This window comes from Penicillium samsonianum (assembly GCF_028829775.1).
Source record: "Penicillium samsonianum strain IBT 33392 chromosome Unknown utg000003l_segment0_segment0, whole genome shotgun sequence".
In the NCBI taxonomy this organism is placed as follows: Eukaryota; Fungi; Ascomycota; class Eurotiomycetes; order Eurotiales; family Aspergillaceae; genus Penicillium; species Penicillium samsonianum.
The window spans coordinates 2,575,443-2,595,215 of record NW_026643261.1 but is presented as its reverse complement, the minus strand read 5'-3'; the positions used below and the strand labels follow the sequence as shown (position 1 = coordinate 2,595,215).

General features: G+C 48.6%; 8 protein-coding genes across 8 annotated transcripts; 5 read left to right on the top strand and 3 right to left on the bottom strand.

Moving 5' to 3' along the window:
• Positions 1 to 835: 835 nt before the first annotated feature.
• N7471_004570 (uncharacterized protein) lies at positions 836 to 1,558 on the bottom strand (the record flags this gene model as incomplete). Its single annotated transcript, XM_057277289.1, has 3 exons — positions 836 to 1,222; positions 1,278 to 1,400; positions 1,463 to 1,558. 3 exons carry the CDS (start codon positions 1,556 to 1,558, stop codon positions 836 to 838), a joined length of 606 nt encoding a protein of 201 aa, XP_057136899.1.
• A 901-nt stretch (positions 1,559 to 2,459) lies between these two features.
• Positions 2,460 to 3,817, top strand: N7471_004569 (uncharacterized protein; the record flags this gene model as incomplete). Its single annotated transcript, XM_057277288.1, has 4 exons — positions 2,460 to 2,525; positions 2,589 to 2,731; positions 2,785 to 2,880; positions 2,983 to 3,817. 4 exons carry the CDS (start codon positions 2,460 to 2,462, stop codon positions 3,815 to 3,817), a joined length of 1,140 nt encoding a protein of 379 aa, XP_057136898.1.
• A 1,611-nt stretch (positions 3,818 to 5,428) lies between these two features.
• Positions 5,429 to 9,021, bottom strand: N7471_004568 (uncharacterized protein). Its single transcript, XM_057277287.1, has 3 exons — positions 6,370 to 9,021; positions 5,806 to 6,300; positions 5,429 to 5,752 (listed from the first exon to the last, which is right to left on the bottom strand). Exons 1-2 carry the CDS (start codon positions 8,797 to 8,799, stop codon positions 5,932 to 5,934), a joined length of 2,799 nt encoding a protein of 932 aa, XP_057136897.1. The 5' UTR covers positions 8,800 to 9,021; the 3' UTR covers positions 5,429 to 5,752; positions 5,806 to 5,931.
• Positions 9,022 to 10,076: 1,055 nt separating this feature from the next.
• N7471_004567 (uncharacterized protein) lies at positions 10,077 to 10,776 on the bottom strand (the record flags this gene model as incomplete). Its single annotated transcript, XM_057277286.1, has 2 exons — positions 10,077 to 10,249; positions 10,317 to 10,776. The coding sequence occupies 2 exons, from the start codon at positions 10,774 to 10,776 to the stop codon at positions 10,077 to 10,079; spliced, it is 633 nt and encodes a 210-aa protein (XP_057136896.1).
• Positions 10,777 to 10,994: 218 nt separating this feature from the next.
• On the top strand, positions 10,995 to 11,593 carry N7471_004566 (uncharacterized protein; the record flags this gene model as incomplete). Its single annotated transcript, XM_057277285.1, has 2 exons — positions 10,995 to 10,997; positions 11,060 to 11,593. The coding sequence occupies 2 exons, from the start codon at positions 10,995 to 10,997 to the stop codon at positions 11,591 to 11,593; spliced, it is 537 nt and encodes a 178-aa protein (XP_057136895.1).
• Positions 11,594 to 12,354: 761 nt separating this feature from the next.
• N7471_004565 (kinesin family protein) lies at positions 12,355 to 15,426 on the top strand (the record flags this gene model as incomplete). Its single annotated transcript, XM_057277284.1, has 2 exons — positions 12,355 to 12,554; positions 12,651 to 15,426. 2 exons carry the CDS (start codon positions 12,355 to 12,357, stop codon positions 15,424 to 15,426), a joined length of 2,976 nt encoding a protein of 991 aa, XP_057136894.1.
• A 348-nt stretch (positions 15,427 to 15,774) lies between these two features.
• Positions 15,775 to 16,781, top strand: N7471_004564 (peptide-methionine-S-sulfoxide reductase). Its single transcript, XM_057277283.1, has 4 exons — positions 15,775 to 15,844; positions 15,913 to 16,200; positions 16,298 to 16,616; positions 16,676 to 16,781. The coding sequence occupies exons 2-4, from the start codon at positions 15,924 to 15,926 to the stop codon at positions 16,707 to 16,709; spliced, it is 630 nt and encodes a 209-aa protein (XP_057136893.1). The 5' UTR covers positions 15,775 to 15,844; positions 15,913 to 15,923; the 3' UTR covers positions 16,710 to 16,781.
• A 1,607-nt stretch (positions 16,782 to 18,388) lies between these two features.
• On the top strand, positions 18,389 to 19,664 carry N7471_004563 (alpha/beta hydrolase; the record flags this gene model as incomplete). Its single annotated transcript, XM_057277282.1, has 2 exons — positions 18,389 to 18,795; positions 18,851 to 19,664. 2 exons carry the CDS (start codon positions 18,389 to 18,391, stop codon positions 19,662 to 19,664), a joined length of 1,221 nt encoding a protein of 406 aa, XP_057136892.1.
• Between the last annotated feature and the right edge of the window lie 109 nt (positions 19,665 to 19,773).

Below are 19,773 nucleotides of genomic sequence, written 5' to 3'. Positions count from 1 at the left end.
GTGACTGAGTGCGGCGATAATAGGGGAACTGATAACAGAAGATAAGCATAGCCCTCATCACACCTGGGCACCCCTTGCCAGCAATTGTTTTCAGGAGGTATCCTTCTAGAAGGAATGTGGCAATCTCCGATCTACATAACACTGCACACGTCATTAGATCTACTCCGTATGATATCTCGAATGTTGCTATGTACACTTTGGAAGCCAGCCAAGGAATGTGTCACCGGGCAATGTAAGGGGATTTGGTTATTGGTTGCTTTTGCTGCAGTCAAACTGCTTTCATCAGACTGCATTGTATGATGGCATTGCTTAGTGGAAGAGCAGACCTTGTCTACAACTTAATTTAAAATATACATGACACGTTTTCTCCAATGTTCAACTTCTGCGTCAAATTTCATGAGTCAGTGTGTTGAGTTGCCTCTTCTGGCTTAGGTCCGTACTGATATAGATTTAAGATTATATCCATGGATGTATATATTGTTTTGAATCATAAACTCTTATTGAAAACAGCTGGAAAATAAGGAAGCAGTAATCCATGAAAAAAAAGATTACATGGCTTTGCACAATTCATATGGATTGACTAGTTAGCGCATTGCTCCTCTCTACCGAGCAAGTATCGGGGGCTAATAATACCAGTCTTTTTTTTTTTCCAATTCTTCATGCCCGTGGACTCTGCTCTCTGTCAGTTCTAAAGAATGACTTCCCCAGGAGCACCCACCCATGCTTTAGAATAATTACATGCTCGGTCAAGAAACAAAGCGAAAGAACACAAAAAAAAACAAATGTGCTCCACTACCATGAGAAATCCTAGGCCTGTTGATTGCCGTCTACCGGATCAACACACTTCCGCCTGGCCCTGTGGTTCGCTGTGAGCAATTTGCAATGCTTCCATGGCGGCCACAATGCCTGGCAGCACTTCAATGACTGTTATATCTTCAGCGAAGTCCACAAGTACTCCTTGTGGCGGTGGTGTCGTAGTAATAGAATCGGCGGGCTTGATGACAATTGTCTCGTCTTCCACACAAGTAGGGATGCTTGAATCTCGAAAATTCTGAGTCGAGGTAGGTCCAGCCGGTACGATTTGGATGCCTATAGCGCTACTCGCGCAAGCCTGAGCCTGGCTCTCCCCGGCTGCCTGGGGCCTCGAAGTGCTATTACCGTGCCCACGGGTGAATCGTCCGCGATCACGACGATTGCCATGTCTCGGGCCGGTTGGTGGTAGCTATTAAAGACGGCATTAATATCCAATGTATGTTGGGTTCGTATAAATCACTCACAGATGGGGTAAGGTATGTTGAAGGGAGCGCAGGTCGAAGGCCGCTATCCTCAAGAACCATGACGAGGGTACATTCAATCTGACGAAGCTCAGCGCTCAACTGGATCTCGTCATTTCTGGCAAGCTGTTTGTTGAGAGCGTTAGCATGACTCGTGAGACGGATGTTGCTATAAAAGTATGACTTACCAGTTTGTGGCTCTCACGGACCAGGGATCGAGCCCTGGTCACTTTTTTCATGACTTGCTGGGTCCAATGGTCCATTGGTCCATTTTTGTAGGGCATCGTGCTGGGATATAGGTAGAATATGAGGCAGAGAGTATGAGTGTCTGACTGCTTAGCAGTCAATCGGAGAGCAGTGGAGTGTATAACGGGTGGTTGAGAAGTGAGGTATTTCTGAAGTGAGATAGATTTGATTTAGATGCGAAGTTAGAAGGTGACCGAGGGATCGAATAAGATGATACTAGACAGCGATGTGAAGCATGGTTCTGTGCAAAGATGAATGAAAGTTGATATGGCGATAAGTGTAAGATCAGAGTGCTGATGGTCAACGGAGGTCAACGAAGGTCAACGAAGACCATAGCTATTGTTGGAGATGAAGCAGGCAGGAGATCATGCAGATGCTTGATATTGAGAGAAGGTAGAACTGCCAATGGAAGACTACAAACCAAATGTCTGACGTGACATGTATACTAGTTATTTTGAACAACTATTATAATAAGATCTATGGATGCTTTTAAGATCACACCTCAGGGCTAACAAATTATAAGGAGTGTTTATAAGTAGGAAGAATATGTTGGATGAAAGGGACATGACAACGTAAGGGCATAACCTTAGAGGCATTTGGGAAATATTACATAGGCAGAGTCTTGGATCATACTTCGATTAAAAGACGGCAGTCGTGACGACCTCGGGAGATTATAGAATTGAGGTATAAAACAAGCATTCTTTAGATCTTCCCTCAACTTTCTCATCAACCATCGCCTTCCATCACATGTATCTAACTCTCAGCAATAATCCTCAACAACTGCATCCATCAATTGCAATTCCTCACTTTTTATTATCTTCCACAAGTTGTTACTAACAGCTTCACCGTGCAGTTTCTCACCATTGAGCATTTAGTACCTACATATCTCGATCTTCTCGTTACATCTTTACTTCCGCATAACATTACACTTTCTACAAAATGGCTGCTCGAGTCTTGGCGAAAATTCGTGACGCTCAGTCCCTCCTTCGCGAATGCCATGGCTGGGTAAGTCATAACTCCTTTCGTCAGTTTCACTTCAAATTTTACGCTAACTTTCTCGACGAACAGCTTGTGCAAAACGAGTTCCTGCTAGCAGCTGAGTTGTGTCAAATGGAAGGCAGGCTCGAAATACTTTCTGAGAACAGATGTTTTGCTAATTCCCCCTGTCCTGGGATTCAAGACGAGGAGCTTTCCCGCCTTGTGAGTACTGAGTACTCTATGCCAAGTGAATATGGATTGAATGCTGACATTATGTCACCAACAGCCTCCCTTTCATGGCTCCAGACACCGAAACCGCCGCGGATCTTACAACGGCTACCGCAAACCTCATCCAACTAACAGGGGCGGGACCCAAGCCTCGGTAAGTCGCGCCGGCAGCGGGCAAAATCCCCGGGTTCAGGCAACAGCAAGCACCTCTGGGGGAAGAGTAAGCAACTCTACCGGCCCTGATGCCGACCCCGAGCCCCCCTCGAGTTGAAGCTGCAGTGACAGGAGCATCGCGGCCAAGAGGCGTGCTCTTGGATTTCAACCACGACGTGGAATTCGTCCAATTGCCACCAAATATGGTGGCCGACATGGAAACAGCACAAACAGTTAGTTTCGGATTAAAGGGAAAGCAGCGCTTGCCAGAGTGGCCCGTTGCTATAGGCAGCGATGAGCCAGTTTCGGGGGTCTCGGTCCGGGTGGACGGTGACGATATGTCTCTCCACCAGACCATTGCTACTGCAGGCCATGCCGCCTCAGCACGTCTGGAAATCCCCATTGGCAGCTACCCTTCTCCCCCAGCGGTTGAAGAAGGTGTTGTCCCGGTCCCATCCCAACCACAGTTACCAGGTTCGCCCGCGTCCGGCTCCCTTGAGGTTGGGTCACCTCATGAATCGCAAACATACCAGCGGGTCCATGAGATTGCTGAGAGCCAAAAAGGCGATTCCACGAATTGTGAGGAGCTCCCTGCGTTGACCATCACAGGAGGTTCTACGGAGGGCATGTTGATTGATCTTGACGACGATCTGGCTGTTGTCCTTCCAGTTGGAGCTGACGCAGATACCGACACCACTGCTCATCCAGAAGAAAAGGATGTTCTTGCAGCTGGCCTTGATTCTGGGGCTGGGCACAATCTTCAGCTAGAGGATTTGGAAGACGATCAAATCATCTTCCAGGGAGATGCAGCAAAGGGCATCCGTCGGGATTTCAAAGCCTTGTTTGTCAGTTCGGATGATGACTCTCAAACCGCTCCTCGTGCTATTGATCTCAAAGCAATTTTCGAGAAATATTCTGAAGTGATAATTTGCAGATGATCATTTTCCTAGCTCTTTTCGTTTTCTTTTGCATTCTACATCAGTTTCTGCATTTTGTTTTCTTTTCCAAGTTATTCGAAATAAGAAAGGCCAAAAAAAGCACGTTATGGTTTCCTTGAGATTTGTCCTTCTTTTGTACTGGGGCAGTTTCTTTTTGCTCTTGTTTATTGACTTTAACTTCTTGCGTACGAGCAACCTTAGAATATCAGGGTGCTTGTGGTAGGGAGATTTCATGGTTTCTATATTTGGCTTGTGATAACTCTCAAGTCTTTTTTCAGAGGTCTTCGTCTTTTGTATTCCCTTTGCTGTTTCTATATGTAACTTATATCTCCTAGTAAATCGCCATCAGTTATTTAGGCCTCATTCAAGTGGCACCAGAATTGCTCGACGATAACTTCATGGATAGATGATATGGATATACTGTGCTAGGCGAAGAGGGGCAAGATGCCATCGGGGCCAAATAAGCCAATGGTTTCGTAGGACTGAACACGGAAAGGGGTTGAAGAAGATGACAAGTGTAGGATTTGGGCTGATCAATGCAGATCATGATACCGTCCATCGATAAAACGGTTTACATTTGGTAACACGGGTCAATTCTTCCAGAGTAAAATCAAGTAATCCGATATAGGAAAGTGGAATTAATCACCTAAACGTATTAAGAAGGATCTTTGTTATTATTGTACTACTAAGGAGACCAGGAGAAGGATGATTCAAACTGACCATTCTGCCGAGTATGAGGAAAGCGCTGGGATTCAGCGAGCTGGGCTTTTGGAAAGGACATGCTCTGTTTGAGCTCGAATGGCACCGCATTTTTATGAGCTGACCCATGGACCGCAAGAGGCACTATCTATAAGATTACCAAGTAAATACCGTGGAAAGGATATGAACCAACAGTGAGAAAATGTTGAGATGACCTCCCGAAACAGGGTAAGACGGACATAGAGAAAAGAAATCCAGGCCCTGCGAAATACATATAAGCCGAAGACAGAGTATAGACAGTATGCTGAGTGCGCTAGATATCAAAGCAGCCGCCATGATAACTGGGCGGGACTGGTTGCTGTCTGTTGTTTTTCAAGCCAGTGTAGGGATTGATGGCAATAAATTATCATATATCTATAGCATACAGCACGTAGTTCTCGGCCAATGAGCTCAGATTTGGAAAGGTCGATATAAAATGGGTTACGGCAACACCAAGTAGAATAGAGAGAGCTGGTGGATAAATAGGAAGAGCATGATAGCGATGAGAAAGGTATAGCAGAACATGATATAGTGTATTATTGGGCTCTTTGTCTTTATCTCAATGAATGTTCATACATGACCTCAAACGGGTTGAAACAAGGCCCTATAAAACATGCTAAGAAAGAAAATGGATAACAAAGGCGGCAGAAAAGACGCCACAAACATCATTGTTAGGCTATAAGCTGAAGTTTACCTTTACAAATTCCAAGGATAGAGATATATATGGATTATGTAGGTGTAATGTAAGAAGTGTGCAAGAGGTTACATGTCACAGAAACTGGGCGTTGCCTCTATCCAGACAGAGAGAGAGCAGGGGTTACAAGACCTACGGCTTTAATAGTTGGAATAAATATCTGCATTTGATTTTAGATACACCCTAAAATACAGCAAGAAATTTCGATCAAATCAGATAGATGTGCAGCGTTATGATGTGCAGCGTTATGTCGTAGGAAAAGATAGAAGATAGCCCAAGAACATTGAGTATTAAGGAAAAGAAACAAACACCATGTAACTCGCAGATGCCTTCAATCTTTGAACTCCGGCCATGCTTGACCTGCCCACGGGCTCGACCCGAAACCCCCACCAAAATGTAAAAACAAGAACCTGCAGCCCGACGCGGGAATGTAATCCGAAAGTGAAAAAGATTATCCTGGTAAATTCAAACGCCGAGATCAGGCAACGATGAAAAAGCAAAAACTAGAAAACAATAAGCCTAGAAATTAATAACAAAAAAGATTAGAGAGGCATACATTATGTGCCAATAAATGTACCATGCAACTTGGAGGATGGAGGATGAGCGGGCGTCACGCCAGGAGTCGTCGTGGAGGGAAAAAGTAACGGTATAAAAACCAGGGTAGGGGAGTGCAACGAAAATGTCAAGCTTTGTCTGGGTTGCTTGTTGATCGAGGAAGCTTCTTGTTCGAGGCAACAGTTTTAAATTCGACTCTCGGCTGGTAGTGGGCAGCACCACCGTCCTCAAGCCAGGGTCCGAGATTCTTGCATTGACTGACATCAAAAACCTGGAGTTGGTGGCAGCCCTCCGCAACAGCCTCGACACCAACTCCAGTGACTCGAACACAGCCACGGACCGATAAATGTTGAAGAGAAAGTAGGTGAAGACCGATGCTCCTTAGGGAGGGATCGGAAATTGCAGAGCCGCAGAACGCCATGTTGAGATACTTCAAATGTGAGCACTGCAAGGCAAGGACCTCGGTTGCCGTATCTGACAATGCGCAGCAAAAAGTCTGGTGGCAATTAGTAAACCATGATACCTCACTTTTAGGTTGACAGAGCCAGGCAAAGACTAGACTTACCAGATCTAATTCCTCTAGGTTTTTGGCCGCATTAGTTAGATGCACGATGGCGTTATCCGTCAAATACGTGCAATCTGCTAAGCAAAGCTTTCGCAGGTTGGTGAACTGAGCATTCCCCCAGTATTTGAACCCTTGATCTGTGATTGTGGTGCAACGAGTCAAGTCCATTTCCTCAATCCGACCAGCGGCGTGAGACGCAATGTGATGCATAGATCGATCGGTGACATGTTTGCAGTAAGAGAGAGTGAGTTTCTTCAACTTTGGACAGCCGTACACTGTAACTTCTGCTGTCTGGATTGTGGGTTTGATCGATGACTGTTTCTCACCCAGCTTCTGGTCGGCGGGCACTACCCATCCAATGATCCGGGCGAGAAGTGTATCTCCGACCTTGCGGCAATTGCTCAAGTCTACCCCCTGTATATTTGTAGCTTTGCTGGACATGTCAAGAATGGCAGAGGCCGTTACATCCCACACACTCTTCATCTTCCACACGGTGGTATTTGGGGCGCAAGTCGCGGCCAACGCCGTAAAACCTTCGTCGGTGATGTGAAAGCAATTGTTGATATTGACCGATCGGGCTCGATTGCCGACAAACGGACAGATGATCTTAACAAGAACCTCATCTGTAATCCTACGGTTGTAGACGCTCAAATCTAGATCACGAATCACGTCCGCAGATCTGGTCAAGAGCTCTGACCAATGGGACGATACCGCCCTAATCCGAAGAAGGTGGTGAAGCTCAAGGAATCGGAAAATGCTCAGCAGTACACTATCCGGGAGTAATCCATTGGAGCCGTCGATCCGGGGCCGCTCAGTCTGATACCACTTGAAGAGGCTAGCAGTTTCGGGAAGGGCGAGGGTTGAAGAACTCGCAGAGCGCGGCTCCGTAGGAGATGAACGCGGCTGCTCCCCTGATAGCTCCTCGGGGGTTAATGGTGCCAGCGAGCCGCGTCGACTTCGCATCCGGACTTTATCCAGACCAAGGCTGAAGTATGGATCGGGATCGGAGGGCCGCAACACATCCTGGTCTTGGTCTTCAGCATGCGAGGATTGATGTGGTCCATCCAATTCGGTTTCAGTGAGGGTAAGTAGAGGCATTGATCGTCGCCGCGATGATGTGATCTTTACTCTGTCGTCAAGGGCAAGATCACCAATAGATGGTTGCGGGTCCGCCTCGTCAGACATGACAACATCGCCATCGGCTGCCGCCTGGAGCCTTGCCTGGGCAGTGCGTTGGACTTGTTCCCGCACGTCACAAGGGCATTTCTCCCAAAATTCAGCAAGGACGTCACCGCCGAGCATCAAACACTCAACTGAAGTCACAGATCGAACGGTAGCAGTTCTCCGAGGTGCTAAATCTAGGCTGACCACCTCGCCAAAGTACTGGCCTTGCTTTAGCCTAGCTTTGACCTCAATTCCCGACCGTTCAATGAGCCCGTTTGCACTGTTTTTGCTTGCTGACGAGCGATCCATCTCCGCCTTTTCCGTAAGAACCTCCACTTCGCCGCGAACAATGAAGTAGAGCTCACGGCCCTGGGAATTTTGTTGTATGATGTCGGTAAATGGAGGAAAAGATCGCGGTTGCGCATTGAGACCAAGGTAGTGGAGGATATCGGCAGGTAACCGAGAAAAAAGCGGCAGCTCTTTAAGTAAGAGACGTACGTTCACTAATCCATTTGCCAATGCACTGGAGCCATCCCGCCGACCGGGACTCGGTGACTTCCTCTTCTTGTACACAGACTTGCCACTCAAGTCCCCATCATCCTCTGCAACAGCTAGATCTTTTGAAAAGCTCTCGCGCAGTCTTTTTGAACCTCTTCGTGCCGGGCTCGGCAGATCCAGTGCAGGCGCGGAGGTCTCTTTTTTCTTCTTTTCTAAAATCATCAATCGCTCCTCTGCCTCCTCCCGGATCGCCTGTTCAACCTCCGGAAACCGAGGCAATATATTCCGAAAGTCGTCCTTTGTCAGCACGACCAGCATGCATCGAGTCCGGGCGATAATGGTCGCAGTGCGAGGACGGTCCATGAGCAATCCAATCTCCCCGAAGAACGCACCCGGTTTGAGTTCGGCGTATATACTCTCGCCATCCCGGGATGTGACCGAGACGGCACCCCGCACCAGCCAGTATATTGCCTTTGCCTCATCGCCTTCCGTCAAGATATAATCGTTGGGTGCGTGGAGCTGTGGGCGTAGGTGCTGTCCGACCTCGATCAAAAAGGATTCTGGAGTAGCTTGAAACAGCGGGAAAGACCGCAACCGATCTACCAGTTCCAAGGGCAAAGCTTTGATGTGGGAGGAGGCCAAGGGCGAGGGTCGCGCGGGTCGGTTTGGGTTCATGACCGAATCGAATGAACGTATGAGGGATACAGTGTCGGACAAGGGCGAGACGGCCTTGGTTGGACCGCCACTGGACCTGCCATGGCGACGCATTGTGATGTAGATCGCGATTCTGAATGAAAATGGATGATTCAATAATTTCTCCCAGACATAAAGAGGTCAATAAATCGATGACGTCGACGAAATCAGCGTCGAACTTCTCATCGGCATCTTCAGCGCCCAATTGCTATCGCGGAGTTTAACAGACAGACATGAATGTAGGGTATAGAGGAGAAGCAAAGATGGAAAAAAAAGGTCAGAGACGACAAGTTCGAGCTAAGGTCTTGAGGTGGGGGGTTTTCCGAATCAGCGACGTCAAATGCGGTTTCTCCACCGATCACCTGGGAGTCTTCGGAAACTCTATGAGAACCTCCACTTTGGCATTTGGCGGAATTATTCTAATCTTCTATATCAATATAGATCAATATAGATACATACCTATAGGTATCGACCTTGACGCCTTTTTCTTTCTTCCTTTTTTTTTTTGAAGTGGGGGAACGTCAGCACTGAGCGGTCAATCACCATTATTCTTTGAACCTGCAGCATCCGGCACGATCTTCTCTCTATCTTCTTGCTTATCCCCGGAAACAAAGAAAATCCCCGTGGACGCCAATTGGGAAAATATACGTAGGCTTCGCTATCAGGGTCTCGAATCCGCTGGTTGACTCTTTTTTATACATCTTTGTGTCGTGGCACCGGACTTGTCTTTACATTATACTATATTACTTCCAGGGCTATGTACACGGTAGTTCCTAGATTTAATCGTTTAATTTGTTAAATGCCATAAGATTTTAGTCCAAATGCGATCTAGTCACGCCACAATGGCGTTGCCAATCAACTTGGGGCATGATCATACTCCAACACAGAATCCGGCGATGGGTCACGTGGCCCTATGTAGCACCCCAAGGGCAAAAATGTTCATCTTGTTTGATGCTAATTGGACAAGTGGGTATCAAAAAATGCAAATAATACAAGTAACCAAGAGTATGGCGTGAGCGTTGCTGCCGGAAAACACGATCAGATGGAGATAGGCTGGAGTGGTCACCGGACTAGATATCTCAGAGTGGCTCGATCAGGGCCTAGACATAGTAATTGGGGCGGCATTGACTCCGATATGTGGCTCATCTCGCTGGCGTCGAATGCATACCGCCTGCAGCAGCATACATAACAGCCATTTCTCGATCGAACGCCGAAGAGCGTCCTAGGGAGTGAAGTGTGAGAGCCTATAATATTGGTTCTCGGCATTGGGAACCTCTCAATGTTGCAGCGAGACTGGGACATCCGCACACAGAGGGATCTAGGGAGCCATTGTGATATGGGCCCACCTACGATCAGATTGATCCTTCTTTCTGGACCTTAGACCGACGGTTACCGAGGAAGAAATCAACGTAGGCAGGGCGGTTTCCTTTCAAAGTCTCAAGGGCATCTTGCAAAAGACCATAGGTCAAGCTCAATTTCAGCCCAAGCTTGGCTGTGCGAGCGGCAGTGTAGACATCGTGACGAGCTGTGTGGGCAAGCTAGTCAGCTTCGGTTCTTCCAGTAATCCTGCCCAAGCGGAATAGTTTCCTTACCAAGCAAGCTGTATATTCCGGAGAATGACAGCCCAGCAGTGACTGTCGATAAAAAGTCTCGCTCGTCATGCCGAGCATAGTCCACTGTCTCCTCGAACAGACAGAATGCAAGTGCGCCAGCACCGAGCTTGAATCCCATCTTCATGCCATCCTTGACCCCTCCAACCACACCAATATAGTTTTTCGTTTTATGATACTGGAACCACCCTGTCGATGTCGTGGGGAAACGATGCGCATTCTCCGCCCGAAACACAAGCCCTGCCTTTTTGCTGCCGTGATAGTACCCTAGTGCCATCCCAGTCGACAAAGCGGACATGGTAGCATACGGTAGCCGCTTGCCGAACTCAATTCCTAACCGTGGAGGGGTGTCGGATTCAAACAGCTTGTCCCAGTGGACGATCTTGAGGACGATGGAATTATGCCGTGAGGAGTCGGTAGATGGGGGGTGATTTGTCTCCATGATGAAGTTGCTTGTAAAAGAATAATGAGGATACTAGTAACAAAGTTCAAGGGTTGGCTATAGAGAATGTGGTGAATGTGAGCAACTGATGCTGGCAAAGCTCAGAAATTCGGCGCGTGGAAGTCGGGGTTCCGCTGGATTCTCCGCCTTCCGCCACTCTCCCAAATCAGGTATTACATAGACGCGACCTACGACTTAATTCCCCCGCAATCTTCAAGATGGTATGTGAATTGACCTTTTCAAATGAATATTATACAATACAGGATGGCTAATTACCGAGCAGCCGCCCAGACAATCCAAGAACGACTCGCGCGCTGTGACCATCCTCTTCAAAAAGCATAAAACCACTGTCCTTCTGATGCTCCAACCCCACGAATCCCTCGACTTCACCAAAGAAAGGCTTCTGGATGCTTTGAAATCGCGAGAAGTCAAAAACATAAATGGCGACATTGTTCCTGACGACTCCTGCGATATTGAGTTCGGTGAGCCTGTCGACCGAGCGGACCTCGAGAAAGGCTGGAAGCGCCTCCAGGCAGATGCACCAGAAATAGACGACGAGGGTGCCCCGAAGAGAAATAAGGGCAAATCACAAAATGACTCAGCAACTATAATGGAAGCGGGTCTTCAGAACGGACATGCAGTCGCCTTCCGCTTCTACAAATCCAGTGAGGGTCAGAATGGCAGTCTTGATATGGATCTTGATATGCAGCTTGATGGTGAGGATCCAGGCTGGGATGTCGTCATGCCGAGCTACGAGGATGATCCAGAGGAACAGGGTCTAACGCAGCAAGCCACCCCCGGGGCCGTGGACTTGTGAGAAAGAACTAGGTCAGAGAATACATGTCTGTGGCTTTTGGCGTTTCAGGGGGAGGGCTTTAGTGATTCAACCCATCATATGGCGTTTTTTCAGGGGGAAATGTTATTAGGACAATAGCAACACCGAAAGCGATGTTTTTCATTCATAGCTTGTCCATAACTCTAGAGCGAATATACACGCTTTATGGTAAGAATAAATGGCGTTGCTACGTAAGTATTTTTGGGGAACTGTTACAGCGATAGGCGATTTTGAAATAGTATCATGATCGCCTCCTGCAGCTTTTGTTTTAGCACCCTGAGGCTAATACTATGGAAAGCCTACGTAGTAATAACCACAATTTGGCCGGCGATCTTGAACATAGAAATAGTGGGTGTGAACAGAGTAGGCAGGACGTGTACTGCACCTGAAACACACAACATACAGTGCAACTGGGAACTCTCAGTATTGAATGACTGGTATTGCCACGCCCAAATGACCAAACACCACTATAAAACGGTTGCTCGGAGCAACCACTAGATGACAACATGCACACGCATCAACAAATGAAATCGCTTCAAGGAGCCCCCCTCGGAGAATACCTGCACCCCTACCCCATACGACTTTAGATCCATTCTTCGACTCTTCTACATTCCTTATTTTTGACACCAAACAGCTAAGCTTCCCCCTTGGCCTTGCCATTGCAGGGTGTCACCAACTGCCTGACGTACCGGCCCCGCAAAACAGCTTCGCGACTTGGGGTTGATCCGACCCGACCTTCCAACATGGCTGCCTCCGACGGCGCTTCCTCGATCAGCGTTGCAGTCAGAGTCCGTCCTTTTACTATCAGGGAGGCAGCCCAGATCACACGATGTGACGAGGGTCCCCTGTTCCTCGGCGACGGTTCCCTTGCGGGTGCGCCGACACCGAAGCTGAACCAGAAGGGTATACGATCTATCGTTAAAGTAATTGACGACCGCTGCTTGTGAGTATTCCATGCATTTCGAATATTGGGTCCAACATCCTAACTGGACTAGGGTGTTTGACCCCCAGAGGACAATCCTGTGCAAAAGTTCTCTAGGAGCGTGGTGCCAAATGGTAAACGCGTCAAGGACCAGACCTTCGCCTTCGATCGCATCTTCGACCAAAATGCCTCCCAGGGAGAGGTATACGAATCTACAACACGCAGCCTCCTCGACAACGTGCTCGATGGATACAATGCGACAGTATTTGCGTATGGAGCTACAGGATGTGGAAAGACCCATACAATCACTGGAACTGCCCAACAGCCCGGTATCATATTTCTCACTATGCAGGAGCTGTTTGAGCGAATTGACGAACGAGCAAGCGAAAAGTCGACCGAAATTTCTCTTTCCTACCTCGAGATCTATAACGAAACCATTCGTGACTTGCTTGTCCCTAGTGGTAGCAGTGGGAAGGGTGGATTGATGCTGCGGGAGGATTCCAACCAGTCAGTCTCGGTTGCCGGGCTATCAAGTTACCACCCGCAGAATGTTGGGGAGGTAATGGACATGATCATGCAAGGCAATGAGCGCCGCACCATGTCTCCTACCGCAGCAAATGCTACTTCGTCCCGATCGCATGCCGTCCTTCAAATCAACATCGCGCAAAAAGATCGAAATGCGGACGTCAATGAGCCTCACACCATGGCCACTTTTAGTATCATTGACTTGGCGGGAAGTGAGCGTGCCAGCGCGACACAAAACAGAGGGGAGCGTCTGTTCGAAGGAGCCAATATCAACAAGTCCCTGCTGTCCCTGGGAAGCTGCATCAATGCACTTTGCGACCCGCGAAAGCGCAACCACATCCCCTACCGAAACTCAAAGCTCACTCGACTACTCAAATTTGCCCTTGGCGGCAATTGCAAGACAGTCATGATTGTCTGCGTCAGTCCCTCAAGCCAGCACTTTGATGAGACCCAAAATACCCTTCGATATGCGAATCGAGCGAAGAACATCCAGACCAAGGTCACACGGAATGTGTTCAATGTTAACCGACACGTGAAGGACTTTTTGGTCAAGATCGATGAGCAAATGAATTTGATCAATGAGCTCAAAGCACAGGCAAAGGACTCAGAAAAGTTGGCCTTTGCTAAGTTCCGCAAGCAGGGTGAGAAGAAAGACGCTGTTTTGCGCGAGGGTGTTGCCCGGATTCGCAATGCTTACGAACACACGTTGCCCGAGAGGCAAGAAAAGACCAACAACATGCTGAAACTAAGGCAAATCGGCCGCAGAATTGGAATTTTGTCGTCTTGGATTGCGGCTTTTGATAATGTTTGCGCCGCGCGTGAAAATGAGGAGGGATTATCGAACCTATATGCCGTTCGCAAATCTGCACAGGGGATCCTCCTTGAACTGGAAGGTAGTAGACATCATTACAACCAGAAATTATCAAAAAGCACTTGGGACCGAGCGGTGAACTCGGCGGTCGAGAACGCGGCAAAGCAGCTTCAAGAGTTTGATATTACCGATAACAGCGACTACGCCAATTTGAACCGAGAAGCAGATCTTCTTCGGTCCAATGCAGAGCGCGAAGCTTTGACAGCTGTTATAGAACAGGACAAGGCTGGAGAAGCTGCCGCTGTACAGCTTCTGTTGCAAGCACAGTTTGAGATGATGAACTCCATCGAGGATATCATGCAGCTAAACGCAAACGAGGCTATTAAAAAGGGGCGGACCATCCTTACAAAGATGTTAGAGGATTGTTCAGATGCAGCAACCAACCTCGTGAAACCAGATGGCACCATGCCGTCTGTCCCGAACGTCAGCTCTGCCAGGCCTGCAAGCCCCACGAAAACAAAGAAGCGCTTCAGCTTGGTGAGCTTGCCACCGGTATCGACCGCCAACCCGCCAATCACACTCACCCCTGCTGCTCCTACTTCACCAACTAAAGGCTCCCCACGTCGCCGTAAAGGCACCACCGGTCGGAAGAGCGTCAGCTTTACGCCAAAGAAAGTCCAGGTGAAGGTTCCCAAACGATCCGTCCGATGGAAGGACGATGAGGAAGACGGCACTTTGACCGAGTTCCAAAAGACCCCCAAGAAGGTCGACTCTGCCGATGAATCCAGCTTCGAAGAGTCATGGTTGCCACCTCGATCGGGATCTCCCATTCCACGAAATATCCCGAGAGTCATCAGCCCGTCGGGTTCTATCTCTCCCACCCCTGATGAGCCTGCCGAATCCACTGCGCCTGCCTTGAACGTTCAAAAGAACAACAGTCGCTTTAAGGCGGGATTTTTGACCAAGAGAAATGGCAGCTCACCATTGGCGCCACCGCCGTCATCCAGCCTTCCTCGTTCAAGAGAGAGCTCCCCCCTCCGTGATATTGAAGGAAGCAGCTTTATGAACCGCACCTCGACGGATCGTCCATCACGGATTGCAGTTCGTAGTCCCAGCGGGACCTTCTCCAGCAGTCCGGTATCTGAAAACAGGGACAACTGGAAGTCGGACAAGGAAGAAGCAATTAAGATCAATTCAGCCATGCGACGTATGTCTAGTGGGCGGGTTGCTAGTGGCCAGTTTAACAATCCATCCTCCAATGCCCTGCGAATTCACCGCCGTCGCAGCCCGACTTCCAATACCTACGGGACCCCGCCAGCAGACAACCACATGTTCACCGCATCACAAGCGCGGCGCATGGTCAAGAGCGAGAGAGAACACGATGCCAAGCCTCGGGTCTTGAGTCCTCATACCCTCCCAGTCATGAAACACACGGGACGCCGCACAACTTTGGGCGGAGACGGTCGACCTCGAAATATCAGCCTATCGAGCAGAGATGCCATCCGTCTCAGTGCGATGGCAGCGCCCCCTGCTGACCACAACTCACAAGCGTGGTAGTGAACTCTGATAAATGACTTCACATTCTTCCTGAATGGCTTTGATTTTGTTTTCAATTGTTTCCATTGTTTGGAATTGGCGTTTTGTTGGCGTAGCAGATACCACATTTTTTTTATACATTTGTACGACAGAATTCTTATTGGATTTTCGGCCTGTCATTTCTTTCTCTCTGTTCTTGCATTGTTGGTAGTTAGAGGGCAGCTTTTGTACAATAACCATAACAATCGGATAGGGTTGCCGGAAGCCCTAATCTTCAATGCCGAATTCCCCGCGCTGCTTTGTAAATCCTAAAATGACGCCATCGCGAAGCTCCAATTCTTCTATTTCTCCTCTTACCTCCTCTCCTGTCTTGCTTTGAATTTATTTTTACATCTATTCTCCTCAAACTGCTCCCTTTCCATTACTGCAACAAAACCCTGTACGGTCTTTCTCACATCCGAACCCGCGAGCATCCCCACTTATCAAGTACGTCTCCACCATCACCAGAATTTCCGCAGATGACTTTCGCCGCTCCGCTTGCCTCGACTCTTTTCTCACGCTTCTTCCGTTCCTTCTCCACCAGCTCAGTTCTTCCCTTGACCTCAGAAACACAATCCCGCAAAATGTCAGGCACAGAGACCGCGACCGTGGCCGCCGGCTGCTTCTGGGGCGTTGAGCACCTGTACCGCAAGAATTTCGGCAATGGCAAAGGCCTCCTCGATGCCAAGGTGGGCTACTGTGGTGGCGCCGTTTCGTCGCCATCGTACCGAGCTGTCTGCTCTGGTTCAACTGGCCGTAAGTGCTATGCTATCTGAAACAAAACAATAACGCGGAGTTCCTTATCGCGATCGCATCTTCAAATACTAATTATTATTTTTTGTGCTCTCCAAAGACGCCGAGGCCCTCCGCATAGTCTTTGATCCCTCGATTGTGACCTACCGCCAGCTCCTGGAATTCTTATACCGCATGCACGACCCCACAACAGAAAACCGGCAGGGTCCGGATGTTGGCACACAATACCGCAGTGCGATATTTACGCACGGGGAAGAGCAGCAGAAGATTGCGGAGGAGATTACAGAAAAAGTCAGCAAGGAGTGGTATAAAGCGCCACTTTCTACCAAGGTCCTGCCGGCAGGCCAGTGGTGGGATGCGGAGGAGTATCACCAGCTCTATCTCCAGAATAACCCTGCTGGGTATGAGTGTCCTGCTCAGTATGTGTCCCTGTCCTTCTGCTTTCATTTGATCAGGTTGCTAACTGATCGCTTTCAAGTTTTATCCGACCTTTCCCCCCGTTGTCGGATTGACTAGATCACAAATTGTAATTCCTCTAGCTCATGTCTTCATAATGTCCACCCGAAGAAGATTGAATACAAAAGTCAACATCTATAATACGGAACTTTTCGCTTGTACGGAGCACACGGTTTCTCTTTAGGCCCGGGTTTGGTCCCTAAGGCCGCCTATAGGCATTTCTATTTTATAGGACCAGAGTGCTTCCTTTCTCTCTCCGTACTATTTTCTTGGTCAAATTTCACTCCATTCTTTATGTCTAGACCCTGGTCCGCGAATGCTCTTGCTAACCTGGTAGATTATAGGAGAGTTATGAGTCCAATTTATCCTTTCATTGCTCGCGTACGTTGTTGGGTGACCTCGGGAGTGTGCAATAGAAGGGCGGGCAGAGTGAGTTTCACAATTCCAACTACCGCACATTCCTCTTCGCTGAACTACCGTATCGTTGAATACCATTGGATTGGCTGCTTGAACTCAAAAACAGTCAATCTCTTGGCGTCTACAGATAGCCACGACGTGAGATATTCTCGACTGAATTAGAAAAATACATTCCAGCCTTTCGGTTTGTCTCGTTCTTGCCCAAATTGTGTTTATCTATAGTCTCCAAGGGCATTCGTAGCGGCAGCTTCTGGTCATTATGTCACTGTGAAGATATTACTCGACAGATCATGCAGTTAGGAATGCAATTGAAAGGGTTTGATAATGCACTTGGGGCTGTGAAGATGGGAAGGGATGCCGATGTCAACCTTCTGCCCTAGTGAATGAATGAGCTTTGCCTTTTTGGAGGTGATCTTCTCTCTTGGTTTATCTGGCACAAGCTTACATACATGTAGAAGGGAGGCTAATGCTATAAGTTATTACTTCATTCCGCTAGACCACCATCACTCGCCCTAAAGTGCTGCCTATGTGCTATGTATGGGTATATTCCAAGGTTGACAATTCGCCATGCAGATTAGGCTTGAGTACGGCTAAGCGGACGGCAAGTCCTCTTTCTTTCATCGTATAGTTGTCTGTACGGTTCATATTAACCAAGGGACATATCTTGTTGTGAAAAATATAGAACAACATTGTATAAATTTAGGTAACTAACTAAGTGGTATCAACTACATATGTGTTAATTTTAGTGTCATTGGTTGGCTAGGGCGGCGTTTAGCTGGCACCGGTGAGGGCGGACTTGTCACCCATTCTGTGGGAAGGAGGGCTGTATTATAATATTAGTTGTTAGGAGACATATACAGAGAGATCCTGCTGCTTATATTCGGTAGTATAATAGGTGTTGAATAAGTCTCTATACTTTGCGCATATGGAGTACCTGAGACCAAACCAACCGTGGACCTGGAACCTTTTGGACAGAACACAGCTCGAGTCACGGGTGAGCTGAGCGCTGGAGCACCGGTGACCCGAGCTGTCGGGTACTAGAAGGTTACCCGGCATTATCTTATCTAATCTTATCAGGCAGACCTGCGGCATGGCGTCAATACGGCAGCGCGGTCAGCCTCGGTCTCAACCCTCGGGCACTTCCTCCCCAGCAAAACAGTCTCTTCCAACTCCCTGCATTCGTATACTCTCGCTAGTCGGTCCCTTGATTGTTTCCAGGATCTGTTCAGGTAGTCAATATTGCATCACAACACCTTTCCAATCTTCGACGAACTTGCTTGTTCCAGGGGTGTCCAAGTGACTTCCCGCAATCGCAACCATGGGCCTGTACAACCAAACTGTGGATTTCCTCTCTGGTTCCTTCTCAAACAACCAAACTCAGCTCCCCTTGCTAGCAGTGACTGGGGTTTCATTCACACTTGGTCTACTCGCTCGATCGGCTTTTCCTCGAAACGAATTGCCCCAGACTGTTCTGGTCTCGCCTCGATCGACAGTCTTGCCTGGCATATCTGAGTCGGAGAATCGCCAACTGCCTCTCCCGGCTGACGCCCTACCCGGTGCTCGTGATGTCGCTAGCCCGTATGGGTCGATCCGAGTATATGAATGGGGCCCGGAAGACGGACCCAAGGTGTTGTTCGTCCACGGTATCACCACACCGTGTATTTCGCTCGGCGGGGTGGCCCATGCGCTGGTGGACCGCGGCTGCCGTGTGATGCTATTTGACTTGTAGGCATTACACAACATTCCACACTTCGATTTATCGCTGACCCTTAGAAAATAGGTTTGGAAGAGGATATTCCGACTGCCCTGCTGATCTTCCACAAGATGACCGCCTCTTCTCGACACAGATCCTCCTCGCTCTAACATCATCGCCTATCTCTTGGACAGGTGCGGAGTCCGGTAAATTCTGCCTTACCGGGTACTCTCTGGGAGGTGGCATCGCCGCTGCCTTTGCATCTTATTTTCCTCAGCTTCTGTCGTCCTTAGTGCTTCTAGCCCCTTCGGGCTTGCTCCGCGATTCCCAAATCAGTTTCCAGAGTCGACTTCTTTACTCAAAGGGCCTTATGCCTGAGAATATCTTAGCGTCCTTGGTTCACCGTCGACTGAGAGCAGGCCCCTTGGTCACGCCCAAGCCTAAGAATAGGAAGCTCAATGCCGCGGATGTACTCACCGAGGAACTGCCTTCCCAAAGCGCTGCAGCAACCCAAATTCTGTCCCGAGACTACCCCCACATCAACATCCCGTCTACTGTGGCGTGGCAGGTGAATAATCATACAGGGTTTGTCCACGCGTTCATGTCTAGCATGCGTTACGGCCCAATCTTACGAGAGCGCCAATGGAACAGCTGGGCGCGTCTTGGCCAGTATCTAACTGCACAGAACGGCGCCTCAAGCAACGAAAATAAGAGGCTGGCAGACAACAAAGTCCACATTCTGTGTGGCAACAATGATCCAATCATTGTCAAAAGTGAGCTTGTTCCAGATGCCACGGCTGCCCTGGGTGGCAATGTTGTCTTCAAGTTCTACGAAGCGGGACATGAGTTCCCCAGTACCAAGTACGAGGAGGTAGCATCTTACATCTTCGAGTTACTGTGAACAAGGGGTTGCACAGAATATATTCACTCTTGAGCGGGAGGTTTGGGATATATCCGCGTTCATTGATCTCTGGTTCAGTTCCATTTGCTAGATCCACTATACATAGCAC

Bases quoted from the DNA above. Each gene is read 5' to 3' on its own strand.
- N7471_004564 (XM_057277283.1), top strand. From the start codon at position 15,924: ATGACTTTCGCCGCTCCGCTTGCCTCGACTCTTTTCTCACGCTTCTTC. The intron at 16,201-16,297 runs GTAAGTGCTATG...TGCTCTCCAAAG, and splicing joins CTGCTCTGGTTCAACTGGCC to ACGCCGAGGCCCTCCGCATA. The intron at 16,617-16,675 runs GTATGTGTCCCT...ATCGCTTTCAAG, and splicing joins GGGTATGAGTGTCCTGCTCA to TTTTATCCGACCTTTCCCCC.
- N7471_004568 (XM_057277287.1), bottom strand. From the start codon at position 8,799: ATGCGTCGCCATGGCAGGTCCAGTGGCGGTCCAACCAAGGCCGTCTCG. The intron at 6,301-6,369 runs GTAAGTCTAGTC...AATTGCCACCAG, and splicing joins ACCTAGAGGAATTAGATCTG to ACTTTTTGCTGCGCATTGTC.